Source organism: Budorcas taxicolor, chromosome 11 (genome assembly GCF_023091745.1).
Source record: "Budorcas taxicolor isolate Tak-1 chromosome 11, Takin1.1, whole genome shotgun sequence".
Classification (NCBI taxonomy): Eukaryota; Metazoa; Chordata; class Mammalia; order Artiodactyla; family Bovidae; genus Budorcas; species Budorcas taxicolor.
In genome coordinates this window covers 92,469,407-92,490,086 of record NC_068920.1, presented here as the reverse complement: position 1 = coordinate 92,490,086, position 20,680 = coordinate 92,469,407, and the positions used below count along the sequence as shown (strand labels likewise).

The 20,680-nt window shown below is 36.8% G+C and overlaps 1 protein-coding gene across 1 annotated transcript in view; it reads left to right on the top strand.

Moving 5' to 3' along the window:
• The window catches only part of NRXN1 (neurexin 1), a 1,203,402-nt gene that overhangs the window by 444,141 nt on the left and 738,581 nt on the right, over positions 1-20,680 (top strand). The window contains exons 5-7 of the mRNA XM_052649572.1: positions 13,793-14,094; positions 16,213-16,236; positions 17,257-17,418. Of these exons, the coding sequence (XP_052505532.1) occupies positions 13,793-14,094; positions 16,213-16,236; positions 17,257-17,418 (488 nt within the window). The remainder of the gene's footprint in view (positions 1-13,792; positions 14,095-16,212; positions 16,237-17,256; positions 17,419-20,680) is intronic.

Sequence of the window (20,680 nt, the reverse complement as noted above, 5' to 3'; positions counted from 1 at the left end):
GAGTAAGAGAAGGGACAGCCCAGTAATTTACAAGAAAACATTGAGTTTCAAACTTAATATGTTACTGGAAATAAGTGGAAAGTAAGAAATAATAATAATAAAGTATCAGGAGTACTACTCCAAATCTTATTAAAGTATTACTTAAGGGAGTAGGTGCTAGAAATACGCTTCTTTTTCTTATTTTTTTTTAGTGAGGTGTGGTTGTTGTACAGTATTATGTGCTTCAGGTATACAGCATCGTGATTCACAAATGTTTAAAGATTATACTCCATTTATTGTTATTATAAAATACTGGCTATATTCCCTGTACTGTGTAATATTTTTTAAAATGTTTCCCAGGTGATTCTGATGAGCAGCCCTGTTTGGGATCAACTGGTCTAGAGACTCAGCTTCTCATCCCTGCTTCATTTGTGCCTAGCTATAGATGCCAGAGAAAAATTTCATAACCTTTATAGGTCTCCTTTTTCCTGTTCTAAAATTTACATTTATGTGACTCACTGAGATTTCTGATGAAGTTTCATTGTTAATCACAAACCAACCAGTGTCCTAATTTTAAAAATTGGAGCCTAAGACATAAATGTATATTGTAGATGGCACTAAAAAGGTGATTATAATAATTTCTACATTCTAGGAAGTTTGCTCTTTTAATATTAGATCCCAACAAGTTACCGACTTGTTGACAATGTCAGATATTAACCAATGAGACTGTTCTCTTACAATTATTCCCACACATGCCCCTTGTTTTATAATCCTGCCTATTTTCCCTACTCCAATCATAAAAATCTGAACTGGGAATAAATATTTCTGACCAATGCAAGCTGGGCTAATCAAATTTCATCCCCTTTGGGGAATTAAAAACTGAAATGTAATTACTTGGAGACTGGGGTTCACTGTTGTTGAGTTATATGAGTGATACAGCCTTATAGGAGACCAAAGCCTGTGAGGAGCTTAGCTCTTCCCCATGTTTCTTCCCTACCAAGATTTCATGGTTCAGCAATTCCTTCTATTCTGTAAACTACTTCTGAATTCTTTCCGATAAATTCTGTATATTTGCATTAAGCTAGAGTTCTGCTGGTATTGGGAAAGGAATAAAGACCTAAGAAATCTATTAAACAGAATAACTTCTCTCCTCTGTTTCTAGAAAGGTACCTGATTGGTACCATTCTTGGGAGACTTGAGAAAATAGTATTCAAAGCAGATGAGAAACCTGGTTTGAGAAATGCTGAGCTTGACAGTGTTGATTTATGATGCTTTCAATACAGCTATGATAGATGGGTGTGGGGAGGTTATGGAAGAATCAGTATATAATTAATAATCATGATGCTAAAATCATTATCTCACCAATCCTTATTTTAAAAAATTTGAAGGTGTGGCATGGCAACATCATGATAGTCATTGTACTGTGGTCAGCTCTGACTCAGTTACATATGTTCCCATGGTCATGTAGCACAAACCCATCAAGTGGGGAAACTGAACCCAGGATTCCTAATTCCAAACTAATCCATTGGAAAGCATTAGTCATTGTTGATTGGAAAACACTATTCATTGTTGATATATCCTTTCATACATTAATTAGAGAAATATACATGGTCCTGAATTGATTCATATAAACTTATGGTAAAATGTTATCCTCTTAAAATGTTTTATATTCTAGGAATTTCACTTTTATGAAAAAATGCCTTAAATTTGGGAGGAAAAAAAGTTTCATCAAACACATTCTTTTAACACCCCAGCATATATTGAACCAGAAAGTCTGTTGAAGGTATTTGTTTCTGGACAAGGAAGAAAAGTGATCAGAATAGAAAGTTTGCTTCTGATAGAGTGTGAACAGAACACTTTCAATGTTGCTTTATTTTTCTTAAATTTTAAGTCCTTACAGTCTAAAAGGAAAATTAGCTCTAGAAGCTCAGATAGACAGAGGGGTTGCTGTGGAAAGTTCTTTGCAAAAGTATCATCATCAGAAAATTTTAAAGACATTTTAACTATCTTGTGTAATTTTGAGAGCAGGAAAGCAGTAGAATTTGGCACAAAGTTGAGCCTCAGTAAATGTTTATTGAATGAATCGGTGAAACAGTGGCTCAATGAATCAAGAATGTTATAGGACCATAAAATTTTAAAATTGAAAGAATCACTGGATATCACTTAGTCCAGCTATGTCCCTTTGCCATAGAGGAAAATGAGGCCCAGTGAGGCTAAATGGGGAGACCAAAGGGACAGAGAGCTGAAAGTGGCTGAGTCAAGACCAGTGCTCAACTCTCCTAATCTTTACTATGATGTTTTATTTTGCTTTGTTTTGTTTTTAGAAAATGAAACATGAAAGTTAAAAAAAGCACAAAAACCTCATGAAATCATTTTGAAAGTCATTCAGGTTTAAACTTCTTTAAAAGAATAAGTCATCAATAGAAAAACATATTTTTTCTTCCTTTATGCTATTTCCTTCCATCTCTTTTTTATAGCATGAACCTAAATTAACCAACAATTTCCTAGAATTAGGGTATTGGCCAACATGAAATTCTAGTTGTTAAATTATTAGGTAAAAAGCTGATTTAAAAAACAAACAAACTACTGGACAGTCTTTTAAAATATGATATTTACTTTTTTAATGGGATTCCCTGTTGGTCAGACGGAGACAGTAGAGAATCTACCTGTAAGGCAGGAGACCTGGGTTCAGTCCCTGGGTCAGGAAGATCCCCTGGAGAAGGGAATGGCTACCCACTCCAGTATTCTTGCCTGGAGAATTCCATGGACAGAGGACAAAGAGTCAATAATAATAGCGATAACCAGTAATGATAATGATAACCAACAGCTGATTGCTCGCCATATGCCAGGCAATATAAAACGTACTTCTTTATATTCACAGCAGAATGTTGAGGATAACTTTTTTGCATAGAATTGTTGATTAAAGCCCCTTGAAACAGAATTTAAGTAACCTCTACTCTAAAGAAAATCTCTAAACACTGGCCACTTATCTCCCTCAGCACTTAGTAGAAGACAGCAAAAGTGATCTTTTGACAACCTCTAACCCAATTCCTGCCTCCCTACTTCCCACCTGCCTTATCTACCCAAGCATAAGAGATGAGTGAGTGGACCGAAGAGTCAGTAGATAATAGGCCTCATGAAAATATACTGTCCAAGGAGAGTCTGCTTATTTGCCCGAGGTAATAGAGAGAAGAGACTGCTATAGAAGCTTCTCTGCATTCTACATTCCTGAGGCATGACAGTGTTTGCATCAAACTTGCTGACTTACCTTTGCCTTAACTGAGGAGAAAGGTAACTGGCAGGATGGAAAGAGACGAAGGAGGGTAGCTTCCAGTCTCAACATCTGGTGTAGCCAGGATGCCTAAGATTCTGTGGGTCATGCAGACACTGTACTTTAGTCTGGAGCTTGAACCATCTGGCCAGTATTACTCACAAGAAGGCCACTTGCTGGGCTGCGGGGACAGGGGATTAAGGAGCCAGATGCAATGTGTTGGAACCAGAGGATGAAGCAAGTTGGGCCAGATGAATCAACCCCATCCCCACCTCTCTATCTGTCTCATTATGTTTGGAAAATGCAGTGATGAGGTCGTAAAGTGTACTTGAGTCTACCATTTCAAGGGTATTAGAGGTCAGGGAGGGTGAACCAAAGAAGCAGTTACAACCAATAGAAGGAGACTGCAACAGTGGCCTCTGTCTTGTTCTCTCCCTCTCATCTGCTCCATCCGAATATACCAGAAGGGCCAGGTTTTAAGGCAGGTGGTAAAAAGATGTCTGTTTTTATACCACATCCTCCCTTTGTTCCTCAGCTCAGACTGTGAATTGAGGGGTGAAACTTATATCTGAGGTGAAAGTTATCAGGTAGCCTGAGTCTTTAATAACCAAAAGACCAGAAATTTAGTAAGTCTGCCCAGGATGTTATTAAGAGATGGGGAAAGGAAGTGACAGTGTGTGCATGTTTAAAATCAGCGACTGAGGGAATATAATGAATGCATAAATAAATATCCTTTCATGTTTATATACCATGAATATATCCTTTGGATTTTGAGTCTAATAAATGTATTACACATGTGTTATATTACTTAATTCTCACAACTAACCGTCATGTATATAGCTCCTATGCCTCCACTCATTGATCAGAAAACAGATTTTTAAGATGAGTGATTATTATTAAGTGATTATTACTCATAATGTGAGAGTGGGATTCAAATGCAATTGTATATGACTGTAGCCCCCATTCCTATGATCTATAACTTTATAACTATCAGGCTCATTGCTGTCACTTTCATACTTATCCAGAATCCAATCTCTATGTAGAAGTCAGACTTAACTTTTTAAAATGCAGATCAAATCTTATCACTTTTCAGCCTGCAATACTCCAATGACTTCCCATTGTACATGGAATAAAATTTAAAAAGTTTGACCAGAATGATGCCTGAATGGATTATTAATCTCCCTCTCAATTTGAACTTCAATACTAGGCTTTACATGTGTGGCTTTTTGGGTTCAATATTCTTTGCCTTAAGATCAAAGACACACCATGGGTTTCCAGTATCCCTTCTCCTGGTGCAAAGTGTGGCACTCTAAAATTCAAGTGTTCTTGGACTTCCCTGGTGGCACAGTGGATAAGAATCTGCCTGCCAATGATATATAAATAAATATATAAAATATTGAACATGGGTTCAATCCCTGGTCGGGGAGAATTTCACAAGCCATGGAGCAAGTAAGCCCATGTACCGCAACTGTTGAGACTGTGCTCTTGAGCCTCCAAGCCACAACTGCTGAGACTGTGTACCACAATTGCTGAAGCCCACACACCTAGAAGCTGTGCTCCCCAATAAGAGAAGCTACCACAATGAGTAGCCCTTGCACTGAAACAAAGAGTAGCCCCCTCTCACCACAACTGAAGAAATTCTTCTCAAAGCAACAAACACCTAGCACAGTCAAAAATAAATAAATACAATACAAGTGTTTTTAGTTTATACTGATCAGTATAAATGTGTGAGTGTGTGCTAAATTGCTTCAATCATGTCTGACTTTGCAATGCTATGGACTATAGCCTGCCAGGCTTCTCTTTCCATGGGATCCTCCAGGCAATAATACTAGAGTGGGTTGCCTCCATGGTATAATGAAGAATAGCATAAATGAGGAATGTTTCTATGTTTAAACACAGGATATCTATAAATCTGCTATAAACATCATTGTAATCCTCTAATTATATATGTAATAGTATATATGCTATATATACATATATATATATTATTTATTTATTAGGTAGTCATTCATTGACACCCAAAGAAACCATAACTTTATATAGAGTTGCTTTGGAAAGCCTATATTCACCATGCTATGGGTTTCCCTGGTGGTTCAGATGGTAAAGAATCTGCCTTCTCTGGGTTGGGAAGATCCTCTGGAGGAGGGCATGGCAACCCACTCCAGTATTCTTGCCTGGAGAATCCCCATGGACAGAGGAGGCTGGTGGGCTACAGTCCACGGTGTCACAAAGAGTAGGACACGACTGAGTGACTAAGCACAGCACACACAACGCTATGTTTTTGCTTTGATCGTGTCACTGATATACACCAGGTTAAAAGATGATGGAGTCTAGTCATAGATTCAACTGTGGGAGCTGAGCCCGAGGCAGGCCCAGAAATTACAATATTGCACACCTGGTGAATGTTTGTTTATGACTTTTCCTGCATGTCATCTGATCTGTGCAGAAGTGAATGGTCATCAAGCCAGTTAAGACATGGAGTGGCCTGTGTGGTTCCCAGCACCTGCAGTTATACATACAAATGCAAATCAGTTGCACAATAGAATTGGAAAATTGCCCTGGAGTATTGAGCTGTGTCCTATTATTTTTTATTTTTATTTTTTAGAGTATGTTCAAGTGTAAATGGCATTTAGTTTTTGGTCATTAGTTAGAAGCTCATTTCATGGCATTATCTAGGGAGTAAGAAAGAGTAAGATTGGAATAAAGAAAGCAAGGGGGGTTTACATATTATGATTCTACTCCAGTTAATTAATCTGATCATGGTTTTATCTGTTCAACCCTCACTCTCTTCAGCTAATAAATAAAAGCATTATGTCAAATAATATCTAAATCTTTCACTTTCATATTTAATGACTTCACATATATCATCATTAAAATTATGTCTATTTTTCTAGGGTTATCTGATGGATACTTGGCAACTTACTTCCAGATTGGTTGCCTTGAGGTGTATCTGAAGTGAAATAAAACCATGAACAATGAATATTTTATGAAGCTTTATTTCTTGCTGCAAACAATAGAAGCTAACCAGAGAATTTCTGTAGGTTGAATCATAATTGGGAATTTTGGAATGATTTATGACATTTCATCTGAGAGAAAGTCCAGATAAAGAACTATTCTCCCTTTAAAATTATGCTGTTTTTCCTTACAGTGATCAATTGATTGTTTTAATGTATATATGACAAAGGATTTGGGCAAATAAAACTATGCTGTTTTCTGTTACACTTCTTAGGAACTGAAAATTTAACCTGATATGATTCAATAGGCAGACCTTCTTTTTCTATTTTTCTAAGCTTGCTTTATCTTCATAGTCAGAGACAGCCAGGCTTGTTATTTAATGTAATAATGTAAACTTCTAGTGTGTACCTTTGTTTAGTCAAGAATATTTTTGGCATGATATTCTTGTGTATTTGACTTCTAGAGCAGTAAAACAAATGAAACAAGCCTCTTACTCAAATGTCAGTTTTTGTTCACTTTTTTTTTAATGTGTTGATTTTAGTTCCTGGTTTGTGTTGAACACAACCTTAGAATATATTTTAAGGTATAGTGAAACCTTATAAACCTGTGTGATTTGGGACTGTATATATGAAAGGCACGATAATCGAGAACAATAATGTAGGTCAGGTTCTTGCCTTCAGAAAATAGCCTGACATTCTCCATGTAAGTGGAAATAGTAAGACTTCTCTCTGACCATAGATATCTTTGCCTTAGGAATTAGGGTCATTTCCTTGCAGGTCCTTCACTTAGTAAAGAAGTTCAGTGAGCTTGAAAGTTGTGGCAACATAGGGTAAAATTAGTGAGACTTTACCCAAAGCATAAGCAATGGGAAGGGGCACTGCTCTGAGAATCAATTTGTGAGTGAACTCGAAAACTCATATAACCTTTTTTTTTTTTGTCGAATATTCTACTCTCTAAAGTATAAATCAGTAATTCTTGCTGTTAAAAAGGATCCATTTGTTCAGTTGACCATCCAAAGATTGAACACTATCTGCCATATCCAGTTAAGTTTCAGTTATGTTCAAGTCCTTTCTGTGATGAGAAATTTGTTTTCTAGTAAATGAAATGTTCCACCTATGGATAGCTCTCTTATAAAGTCTATTATTTTGAGATATATTTTCTCGTAGCTATTATGCTTTGATTCTATTCACACCCCTGATTCGCTGCAAAATGGAATTGCTCCTCTAGGGAATAGCCTTCCTAATGTTTGAAGATACTGTCACATATCTTTTAAATTTTTCTTTAGAGGACTTTTGACACTACCTTATGTAATCTAGAAGTCTTTGATCATCTCAACATATATCCAATAAATTCCAGCTTGTCTAAATAGGAGTGTGATAGCAGGCATGAGACCTGAAGACCATCCCATCCCTCTTCTAAGAACTTCTGTGAATATAACCCATGCCTACCTGAGCTTTTTGAGTGTCTCCCTCACACTTTGGGGTTTCCCGGTGGCTCAGATGGTAAAGAATCTGCCTGCAGTGTGGGAGACCCAGGTTCAATCCCTGTATCAGGAAGATCCCCTGGAGAAGGAAATGGCAACCCACTCCAGTATTCTTGTCTGGAAAATCCCGTAGACGGAGGACCTGGTCAGCTATACCGTCCATGAGGTCGCAGAGTCGGACACGACTGAGTGACTTCTCTCCCTCACACTTTGATTCATGTTCTAAATCCTCTAGATTTCGCTTTCTTTGTTTTATCTGGTATGTCTGGGAAGTCATGTTTTCTACATATTCTTCCTTGTTCAGTTGAGTGATTTTAGACCTCAGAATAGAACTCAGATTTTATACAATTTAGATTTTTTTCATTGAATTTTCCTTCAGAAAACTAGATGAGCAAGAATTGTGTATTTTTGTCCAAGTCATAAGAGAGTTGAAAATTGGTGAGGACTGAAATCCAGTGGCACCCATTAGATATCTCTTTCTCCAATTGTATTATAACAGAAAGCAAATTAATATAGAATATTAGAAAAATAAATCAAGTTTTTGAGCAATGTATTTTTTAAATGTTTCTCTAATTCTGTTGTAGCATTTCTATGATGAGTAGTAGACACCCCCTTCATCTAAACAGTGATCCATTAATCAGCACATTTGAAGTATGGTCCCTCAAACAATTATAATTACATCCATGCAGCTTATTTATATTTTCTAAATCCTGTGAGGTTGCTCTGGAGAGCAAATGGTGTTAAGGGATATTGACATACATAGAAAAGTTTTAAAGTGATGCATAGTTGGTATTATTACTATTGTTGTTATTTTCATTGTTACTAATAAAATTACTATTAATAAAGTAGTGTCTTGCTCCTATCACCCTATTAATCATGAAGAAACGACTTTATCAGATGAATTTGTTTTGTTCTCAGTCATCTAGATTATGAATTTAAATTATTTTTTGAAATATAGTATAAATACTAGAAAGCGCACATATCATTAGTGTATAGCTATATGAATGTTTGCACTCTGATCACACACATTAAAAAACCCAGTACAAGAACAGAATGCTGCTAGTACCCCCAACGTGCTCCTAACTAGTTTCCCCTTCATTTCTATCAAAGGCAGTCAGTACCTTGACTTACAACAGTAGAGATTTAGTTTTTTTTTTTTATATAAGTGAAATTATAAGTATTTTCTCTTTCGTCTGGCTTTTTTTTTTTTACTCAATGTTATCATTATGAGTTTTATCCATATTTTTGCATGTAGTTATAGACCATATATTCTCTTTGCTGTTTAATATAATATTCTATAATTATGCCCCAATTTATTCATCCATTCTACTATTGATTGGCATTTAAGTACTGTCCAGTTTGAGGTTGTTATGCAGAGTGCTGCTGTAAACATTCTAGTGTGTCATTCTGATGATCTTGTGTTCATTTTGTTGGATGTATACTTATAAGGGGAGATTCCTGGGTCATAAGATAGGCAAATTTATCTTTTAAAGATACTGCTAATTTCAAAAAGCAGTTCTCACCAGCAATACATAAGAGTTCCAGTTGCTCCACATCCTAACACTTGGTACATTTTGTCTTTTTCACTTGTTTTATTTATTTATTTTATTCATTGTGGTATAATATATTGATATTTTATTATGGTTTAGTTTGCATTTCTCTGAATTCTAATAAAGTTGAGCATCTTTTCCTATAGTTGTGAATCTAATTTCTTTTTGATGTTTATTGTTTTAGAACATATTAGAAATGCATAAGATATTTGGATCTTATCTTTTAAAATGGATGTAGACCCTTTCTTTAAAGCATGAATAACTCTTTACTGTGCTACTTGGTATTTGCATTTGACATAGCACAAAACTTAATGATAAAGACAGCATGGTAACAAGGACGAATTATAGTTCTCTTGAAGAAAATTGAATGACTTACATATTCTCATATGGTAAACAAATTCTTTCTTGAAAAAGAACCTAACAAAAATATTTCCCTGCTTAGATTCATGTCTCATTTATGATTTTTTGAAGTAAAGTTATGCTCTACAGGGTGAATTCTTCCAAAACTACATGGTTGCATTTAATGAAAATTTAAATTATCTTAATTTGGTATTAAACAACATAAAAAGAGTGATATACTTTCATTTTTGAGTAATATGAATATGATGGTGTAAAATGTTATTGACATTCATATAACTTCACAGATTTCCATCTAGTAAACTATAAACTCTAATATTTAGTACTTTTCCTTTGGCTCTGCCACATTATCTGGATTTATTTTGCATAAATCATATTTGGAATGATGTGAAGTCTCCTGGATAAAATGCTACAGCCTCTTAACTAGCAACAAGCCTCTTCAAGGACCCACTCTCTGTTCTTTAGTATTTAAGGGTAGTAGGCTGAATTTAAGTCCTCTTCTGTGACTGGCATTTTCTGAATTTGACAGTCATTTAAACTCCATGTGAATCACTTTCTGAATGATTAAAACTCAGGCTAGAAGAAGATCTCTAAAATTCTCTTTGGTTCAGAGACCTCTTCTGAGTATTCAGTGGGGATGAAAAGTTTGCAAATATCCTCTTCAGATAAGTGAATCTCACCATATCTGATGTATGTATATGGATATGAGCCAGAATTCTTTTGGCTCCCTATTCCTTGAATTCTCTTGGCTCCATATTCCTATTACTCATCAAATGATCAGAGCAGTGAGGAGAGAGTAATGGATTGAAAGAAATTGGGAATGTTATTTTTATTGATTATGGGAACCATTTTCTGAAGACCAATACCTTTATAATACGTGATGTCCCCATGGAGTAGCATAAGGCCAAATAGTGCTTATTGCAGTTGGTCGATTTTAAACTCATCAGCACTCTCATTAATTAGCATTGGATAACAATGACTATTTTTTCCATAGCTTTTACAAAACCTGGAGTTTTTCTATCTTTTCAATTTTTGTCAGTTTCATGGCTGAAAAATGAATTCTGAATTTGAGTTTTGCTTTTCCCTCAAGACTCAAAGAATTGAACATCTTTTTATTTATTCTAATAGTATATACCGGTTTTTCTATGAAATTGTTGTTGTTGTTCAGTTGTATCCAAACATCGTTTGCCAATTTTCCCATTTTTCAGATCTTTTTTTTTTCCAAACTGATTTATCAGAATGCTTTGCAAATCCTGTATTGTAGTCCTTTGCAGATTAATATGGTATGAAAGCATTTTCTGCCAACTTAATTTAGATTCTTACTCTCTTTATGGTATTATTGATGAACAGGTGTTCTTAATTTTAATGCAGTTGAATATATCAATACTTGATTAGTTTTTTATGCTTGTTTAATAAATTCTTCCATACCTCCATATCATAATTTCTTGTCTTAACAAAAATTTACAGATTTACCTCACTAATTTATGTTCTTAGTCCATGGAGAATTGATTTTTGTAAACAAAATAATGTAAATATTCAATTTCACTTTATTCATGTAGTTAACCTGTTGTCCCAACACCACTTTTTGACTAATCTGTACTTTTCTCACTTTTTTGCAATGCCTGATGACATAAATCATTTTCGTATATGCATAAGATTATTTTTAGTTTGATTATTATCTTTATTCTCTCCTTTTGTCTATACTAATGAATTATCTTTAGTATCACAATTTTCTAATAGTTGTTCATCTTTACACAGGAAACTTCCTTAATCTTCTTTCTCTGATCTATCTTGGCTATTTTGGGCTCTTTGTTTTCCCATAGAACTTATAGAAGCAGCTTTTCAAATTTGTTAAAAAAAATTATTGATATTTGTGTTGGAATTTCACCTAATCTATCGATCTGTTTATATGTTTAAAACATTGGTTTTCCTCAGTTCATAGAACCCTGCAATCTGTCTGAAGTATCTTAAACCTAATAAATTTTGAAGATACTTTTGGTCTTTCAATTGTACAATTATATTTCCTAATGTGATTTTTTTTTTCCACCTGTACTCTTGATAATGCTCTTAAGTTTTTCTTTTCTTCCTACGTTAGCTAGGACTTGAAGCACAGTATGTTGATAGCGGGCATCTTGTTCTATAACTGATCTTAAAGAGAGTTTTCTAGATTTAATAATGAAGTATGGCATATGCTATTTGTTTTAGATCATTTACCATATTTATTACATTAGTTAGGTTAGGAGGAAGACATCTACCATTTCTAGTGCCCACCAACTTTCCCAGATGTCTGTACAGCATAATCTCATTATATCCTGAGAGACCGGTATCACTAACCATGTTTAGAAACTGAAATTTTAAAAGATGCATAATTGCCCCCCAGTACAGTTAACACGTGGCCTGCTAGGATCTAAATTCATACTTTAGCCTATGTTTTTTTTCTCCCCCCTTCATTATATCATAAATATTTAGTTGTGCTGGCTCCCAATATCAAGCCATTTGCCATATTGAACTGACCTGAGAAGCAAACACCTAAACCGTAGACTTTCAGAGAAAGGGATTAGGTCAGTGTTAGTCATTCCACTATCGCTGAAGACTAGCACCGGGCTTACACTTGTGGATTTCAGCTAATAATTTGAGTATATGAAAGGAAGGGACCTTTTAGTATGGATCGGGCTGACATTGCTATGACTCTGACTAAATTGTAGTGGATTTGGCCTGACCACTAGTCTTCACTAATAGTTTACTAGTAGGTAATAACTCTTCCTCAAGGGTTCACTCTCTTGTGAAAGTTCTTAGGTGCTCACTATCTTACTCAGTGCCTTGCCTTGCCTGCCTGTATTAGTTACAATGCTTTCTGTATCCAGAGAGTCAGGTCATTGGACCCTGATGAGCTGAGACCTTAATTTGAGCTCCAATGCAAAGACATGACATATATGTCTACTGAATGAAAGTAGTCCTGAGTTAAAATCCTATTGCCAAGATAAAGATAAAAGTGAGACCCCTGTTGGTCTTTGAATCCTCCAGTGGGCACAGTAGAGATGCTATATTACCAGTGAAACAGATTCTCTAGTACCACTTGTAATTCTATGTTTATAGTTTATTAGAAGCTGAGTCCAGACCATACGGTCTCATTTTTCTTGGGACAATGCCATCATTGCCTAGAGAGTTGAAGGAGATTTTGGCTTCTACTTTTCCTTTGATTAAACTCACTTAATTAGTAGGAAAAAACTGCTCTTTCCAAATAGCCACCATTTCTGTTTGATTTAACATTTTGTGGGATCCACGTTGTTACCCCTAAATAAATGTGGAGAAGACTGAGAAATATAGAAAATGTTGAGACCTCATTTACATGCTATTCCCCTGAGAATGTGCTGGAATTCTTACCAGTCTCATAAAAGCCAGTCTTGCCATCTGCTTGGTGAGATCAGAGAATGAACAAATAGTCCAGCTTCTGCCTTTAGGCCTTCTATCACTGTCCCCTCCACCCAGGGAGAAAGAAAAAAAAAAGCATTTGTTCTATAAGAAATCTATTCACTCCCAGACCAAATTCTGTCATTTTTCTTCTTTACTTTCCCCTCACCAGATAATTTGTTATGGTTTCTCAATGGTGGAAATATTTGGCTCTTCACTGAGAAGATCTTTGAATATAAATACCTCACTGAAAATTAAAATAACCTCAGTTGGATGGAGAGAATGTTGCAAACACTTTGGAATCCATTGTTGCCAGCAGAGTAGAACCATCCAATATGTATTTATGGTACCTGACTCGTGCCCTGGAGATATCACAGAGCTACTTGATCTGATCAAAGCTCTTGCGGTGATACTTAAAAATTAATTGAATTTTCAAGAATGTCAGATTTAGCTATTGCAGTTGATGGCCCAATAGCTGATGTTTCTTAAAAATATGCTGCCACCTACAGTATTGTTAAGGAATGGCAACCTACTCCAGTATTCTTGCCTGAATTCCATGGACAGAGGAGCCTGGCCGGCTACAGTCCACAGGTTCACAAAGACTCGAACAGGACTGAGTGACTAACCCTTTCACTTTTTCACAGTGCTGTTTAAGGCTCTTGTCATGAATGTTAACTAGACAAAGAGTTAATCTGGGGGCTGATTAGTTATCGTTTCTGTTAAGATTTGGTAATTTGCATAGTATATTTTCTTTACTTATGCATGTGTGTATCTGTTTCCCTCCAGGAAAAGAAGAATATATTGCCACTTTCAAGGGATCGGAATACTTCTGCTACGACTTGTCTCAAAACCCCATTCAAAGCAGCAGCGATGAAATAACTCTGTCCTTTAAAACCCTTCAGAGGAACGGACTGATGCTTCACACCGGGAAATCAGCCGATTATGTCAATCTCGCCCTGAAAAATGGAGCTGTCTCTCTGGTCATTAATTTGGGATCAGGGGCCTTTGAAGCACTAGTGGAGCCCGTGAATGGAAAGTTTAATGATAATGCCTGGCATGATGTGAAAGTCACCAGGAATCTGCGTCAGGTAACAGCGCAGTGGATAAGAGAGTAACTGGCTTTGTTTTCGCTACAGCTGTGTTTGTGTGGTACTTGAAAACCCTAACAACATGAGATAGGGCTCCTCAGAGTCGCTTACAAATTAGCTTTTTCTTCTTCTGAGATAAATCTTCCTGCCATACTTGAGCAGGGGCATATCTAGAAAGTTCCAGGGGCCCAAAGGCTGTTTTGACTCATCAACATGTGACAGTTTCCCAGAGGGCTGCAAGGTCATCCCTGAGACCTGCCCTTCCTGTGACGTGTGTGATTCTGTTGTGTTTTTGGTTTTTTGTTTATTTGATTTTAAATTATAGTTTTCATGGTGATCATTTGAAAGCATGTACATTGGGATCATTAAATCACAGTTCCTTTTTTGTAGTTAAAAAAAAAGAAAAATCAAAAAACAATGTGTTTGTGATTCAGGATTGTGTCGATCCCTACTTCCTCCCCAGCCCAATCTCTGAAATGAGGACAGAAAAAGCCCCTGAAGGGAGAAAATGAATTTGGGGATTTCCACATCTCCTTAAGAATCTGTTTATGAAGATATATTTATTTTTTAGCACAGACACTTATGTTAAGCCCCAGATGTCTCTGCAGAGACCAGTTCATCTTCTAAATGCCCATTTCTATTTGATTATATTTTTAAAAATTCTTCCAAATATCTACATATTAGAAAAATATGATTTTTTCAGTCTATCTATGGGCCCCCATATACTGTATGCTTTTAACTGAGACATATTATTACAGTATATATATATATATATATATATATATATATATTCAGATGGAAATGAATAGATTGTCCTTATATATTGAACATGATAAGTTTTGGTTACTATTTGAAATTTTATGATATTACAATGTACCATTTTGTAAAGTGTTGATAGTGACTAATTTTTCTGCAGTACATGCTGATCTCAAACTAATATCCTTAACGTATTTGTTGTTTCTCTGAACAGTTGCAGAATGACCGGATTGTCTCTGGTTTTCCTTTACTAAAACAGCCTTCTCTTTCTGAGCTGTTAACTGACTAACCTTTTCTTTCCCGCTTCTGAAAGGCTTAAACTGTCCAAGCTAGAGAAGCAACCAGGAATTTTAGGAGTGCAGGGTTAGTCTAGCTGAGGCAGAGGAGCAAAAGTAAAGGATTCCTGAGACCCTCCAAGACCTTTCAGAGGCCTTAGTGTCACGGGAGGGGCCCTGCATGTTTCCCACCTGCCCTGGGGGAAAGTTTCCCACCATCAGGGTAGCTGTAGACCACAGACTTCTTACGCGTGTGTCTCTTTAGTTTTCCCTTTTTATTTTCCTCTCAGATTCTCACCAAGAGGCCGAAGTCTCATTTGAGAAAAGCACAGAAGGAAGGGTGGGGCTTGAGGAGCCCACTTTCTAGATTTGCCTTTGCTCAGGTTACAAACCAAACTGCGAATTGGTAGCTCCAAGGAAACTGCAGTTACACAGCCGGGGTGCATGTGTGGCAGGATAGATTAAAAACAAATCCATTCTACTCATTCTATGTGTCAGGATCTTTGCTTTTTTCATTGCAGTAAACTGTGATCCTAAAGTCCATCAATATGACCGAAGGAAGTTTTGGAGTTGAGGAGGAGTCCTTGTATGCTGTAAAATTGAGTAGTAGGGCAATGCCAACCAATTCCTATGAATTTGCAGGGGCTGGGGTGGGCCAGGGTGGCGGGGGGGAGGGGGGGTACCATTTCTGGGCAGAAGGTGGCAGTGGTCAGCTGATGAGCTTTAGGCTTTGGCGTCCCTTTTAGACTTTAAATGTCTGTCAGACGTACTCAGGGAGACAAAGGAACATTGCCATATGTCTGTTTCTGTCTCATAGCAAGTTATGAACAATACTGGCAGGAAAAATATTACCTCTGTGGGAGGCCTATTTGTTAGTCTGCTTTTTTCTTGTAAAATTTTTTTGCCCTTTTTCTATGTTACTAACATGCTTAATAACTAACATGTCATTCATGGAATGTTTCATTCTACTAACCGTTACCTGAATCAAAAAATGTACTAACATGGTAGAGACCATCATATTTTTTAAGTAACGATCGTTATTTTGTTCACAGTTTTTAATTTCCTTTCTCCCCCCTTCTCCACAAAGCACTCAGGCATTGGACACGCTATGGTAAACAAACTACATTGTTCGGTAGATATCATTCTAATTGTTTCTTATTTTGGGTTTGCCGTGTGTTTTCTTTCTTTCTTTTAACTGTAGACATCATTAACAAAAGAGGAACTGCGGTTGGTACTCTTCTGCTTACTTTGACCTCCTTCTTTTCATCTGTTGTTGACCTTCTTATTTTTTACCTGTTCCTGTCAACTTCTGTTTTCCAACTCACCTGTAGGGGCATCGTTAACGTTTCGAACGTTTTGCATCCAGCTGTGGTTTAACACGGGATAAGACAAAATGGTGGCTGGCCCGAGTGACCGCAAGCTCAGCCAGCCTCAAACCATTCATGACGCATGGCATGTGCCCTTGATTTGGGAATGCTGGAGATGCCACACCCACTCATCGTTCCCTCATCATCGAGCAGTTGTGTGTTTTCCTTTGGTCCTCCCTGTTTCCTTTCCTTTCTGAACTGTGCTGTCCCTCCTGCATGTGCACCTCAACGTGTGCCGCTTGCACTGGTTGTTTTGCGCCCCCTCCCCTTTGGCATGGACGCAGGCACTTGCATGCTGGACAACTGCTGCTCAATAGTGCAAACAGTGACATTGCTGGAAAGAGCTTGAGCCTTTTCTGTTAACAAGGTGCACGTGTGATTAGTTAATAACAGACAACTAAACTTTACTAATACGTACACCAGCAAAACTAACCTAGGAAGCATTTTACTAACACCATTTTTGTGTCTGCTAAATAACTTTTGAGTTGCCATAGGGATGATGCTGACACTAGTTCAATAACCAGTTAACTCTCTAACTAGTTTAGACCTCTTAGGGCTAGCTGAATAGAATCCAAGAATAAACCTCAAACAGACATGAAAATGGGTTCCGCCATAGGTCTAAAAATAAAAACCAAAAAAAAAAAAAAAAGCAAAAAGCAAAATGAAAAAAATGAAACAAAACAAAACACAACACAGGCATATCCCAGGATTACAGTATCTAGGTCTGAGTATAGCGTGTCCTTTCCCTGTGCTTTGTTATCTAGGTGACAATATCAGTGGATGGGATTCTTACCACAACGGGCTACACGCAAGAAGATTATACCATGCTGGGGTCTGATGACTTTTTCTATGTTGGAGGCAGTCCCAGCACAGCAGACCTTCCAGGGTCACCAGTCAGTAACAACTTTATGGGTTGTCTCAAAGAGGTAAATATCACTGTCACCAGAATCATTTCTAATTCATGATTTCATCTTTTCAGATCCAGACTCAAAGCACCTTTGCTGAAGACCTGATGTTTGTGGTGTCAAAGGGCACAACCTTGAATTCAATATTCCACTGGGGTTTTTATAGATTTGGAGGGATGAGGGAAGCTCATGAAACATTATCAAGGAATTAAGTTCCTCATCTTTATAGTCTATAAATAATTCACAGTTAAGATTTGCATGGGCAGTCATATTCTCTATAAAAGGAAGTCAGACATAAAGAAGTATTGGATTTAGAGTTAAGCCAAACACCTTGATCATCTCTACAAATGCCTTAGTTGTTATATATTCAGTGGTGACTTATTTGAGCATTACAGGAAAAAAGAAGAAAAAAAAAATTGGCTAAAAGAGACCAAATTCAACAAGCACAAAATAAATCTGAATGATAGCTTTGTTCCTATATTTTTACCATGTTCTGAAGGAAGTAAAGATGTTTCATTTGTGAGTTAATTTGATGTTCGCCTGAGAGAAGCTTTCAGGCTAAAATATATCAAGAATTTCATCCCTCATTCTCAGCTGTCATTGTTGATTGTAACTTTTGATAGGATTAGAACTTGTTGGGGTGTGAGAAGAAAAAAATTAGGAATGTCCTTGGGTTTTGACTTGTATGAATACTTTTCCATAAAAGCTGCCTGTTTTCATTCAGGTACAACCCAGTTTCTTTGGGCTGCTAGAACCAGAAGTTCCTTTTGCATTATATGGCTGTAGTTTAATGGTACAGACCTATAAAATATAAAATTTAATAACTTTGAATTTATTATTGATTAGCCATAGATGTTGCTGGTAAGCAGTGATGTGCTTTGGTTTATTTTAAAGAAAATGTTCTAATCAAACTCAATTCAGGTAAGCATCAGTGAAAAACTATCAGTGCTTAAATTATCCTGACCTGTTTTCCATTTATATAAATATACTGGGTATTGCATTGCCTAGTATATGAATGTGTATATAAGAAGTATTTGTGCTTTCTGGTGGTAGGGATCGATTGTCTCTCAGAAAAGACCTTTTAATTTTTACAAATATGTAACATGACCTAAGACTGTGCTAAACTCTGTGAGCATAATAAAATCTTAATAGTTATTACCTTTGTTATAATAATAGGCATTTTCTAAGCTCTTATTTTGCACCCGATGCTATCCTAAGAGCTTTATAAGGATCTCCACAATATAAGTAGTAATTATCTGCATTTTGGGGGCAAAAAAATTAAGGTTTGGCACAGGTAAGTTTCTGGAGCAAAGGTCTCACGGCTAACAAATTTTAAAGCCTAAATCATGGCTGTCTGATTTCAGAATTTTGTGTACCCTTAGCCACCATAATATACAGTGTCCTAACAGAAATATTTGTTAGAAGATTGTGTAAACCCTCAAGTTTATTACAAAAGGAAATGTAATATAGACTGTGAGGAATGAGATATTCAATTGTGTGGTACCATTATACCCATTTGAATATGAATGAGAGTGAATGAATGAGGATCTAGTAGACAAGGAAGACCCAGAGAAGGTCAGAATGTGAGCATCTTGAGGGATAATTATGATTTGTTGATGCTGGGGATGGAGAACGCATTTCAAGCTGGGGAGAAGCATGGTGAAAACATACTTAGATTTCACAATATGATGCCTGGATCCTCTTTTAGAGATGGGAGTTGGGGTGGGGGCAGAATCATAACCCTAACCATCTACATCATTCCATCATTTTTACTGTGATCTCTCCAATCTACCATCAGCCTCTTTGGTAAGTTAGTCTTGCTAATGACTGGGAAAAAGAAAGAAAATTGAAATCTAGCTAAAGAGCCCTTCTGGGTATCCTGTAAAAACATGAGAATTTCTGCAGTGATCACCCAAACTCAACTGTGCCTCATCATCTTCTGACATTTCAGTTTGGGCCAGGCAACTTCCTATGTGTATGAGTCTTCAATGGATTGCCTTAATCTAAAATTACAGTTTCAGATTGAACTATATCTCACATTAATATCTTTGAATTAATAAGTAGTTGATACACTTTACAACTCATCTCATTTAATTATAGTCGATTTGTAATTTTATATTAGTTTCAAGTACAACGTAGTGATTCAGTATTTTTTTGCAGATTATACTCCATTATTGTTGTTTTAGTCACTGAATCAACTCTTCAGTGACCCCATGGACTGTAGCCCACCAGGCTTCACTGTCCATGGGATTTCCCAGGCAAGAATACTGGAGTGGGTTGCCTTTTTTTTTTTTTTTTCTGCAGGGGATCTTCCCAACCCAGGGATTGACCCTGAGCCTCCTGCATGTCTTCTGCTTGGCAAGTGGATTCCTTACCACTGGGCAACCTGGGAAGCCCCATATTCCAATATCGGTTATTACAAAATAATGGCTATAATTCCCTGTGCTATATCCTTGTTGCTTATGAATTTTGCACTTATCTTTTTAATTAGTCTTTAACCACCAAAACCGAGTCAAGTGGTTTTCTGTGTGACTTCATCTACTGAGTCCAAACAATGAGGATTCACTCATGTTACTATTTCTGTAGGTCTAGGATAGATATCTGGAGAAGGTGATGGCACCCCACCCCAGTACTCTTGCCTGGAAAATCCCATGGATGGAGAAGCCTGGTAGGCTGCAGTCCATGGGGTCGTGAAGAGTCGGACACGACTGAAGTGACTTAGCAGCAGGATAGATATCAGCCTTACTGATAGGGTACTTCCTACATCTCTTCCTCTACAGACCAGGATATGTGTTTGGAGCAAGTCCTGCCAGTGTTTTATTAATGTGTAATCTCTTACACTTTATTTCCTCCTGACGCACTAGTATGGAAGGATATGGGCATGATCAGCTCATAGCACACTTTGCTTGATCAGATTTTAGATGGTACCTAGTCTCCATCCAAGTCTTAAGTATCTGTTTAGAATGCTCTTTTCTTCCTACTACTGAGATGAAATTGTGACAGAGTATCATAGGCTTTGAGCTACATCACCTTATCACAGCTAGGTGAGCTTTGTAGAGTTGCTGATAAGAGAGAAACATACCCACATTCATTCTCATCCCATCTCTTTTAAGCCCATATGAGCCTTCCTTAACTCTGTCATGGGCTTTCTGCCCTGTAGACTGTTATGTAAAACCTTAATTATGATTTTACATATGTCTCATAACATTTTTTATTTTCAGTCTAGTATGTGATCCCCGTTAGGATAACCAATCCTGGAGGAGATACTAATAATACCATGTCT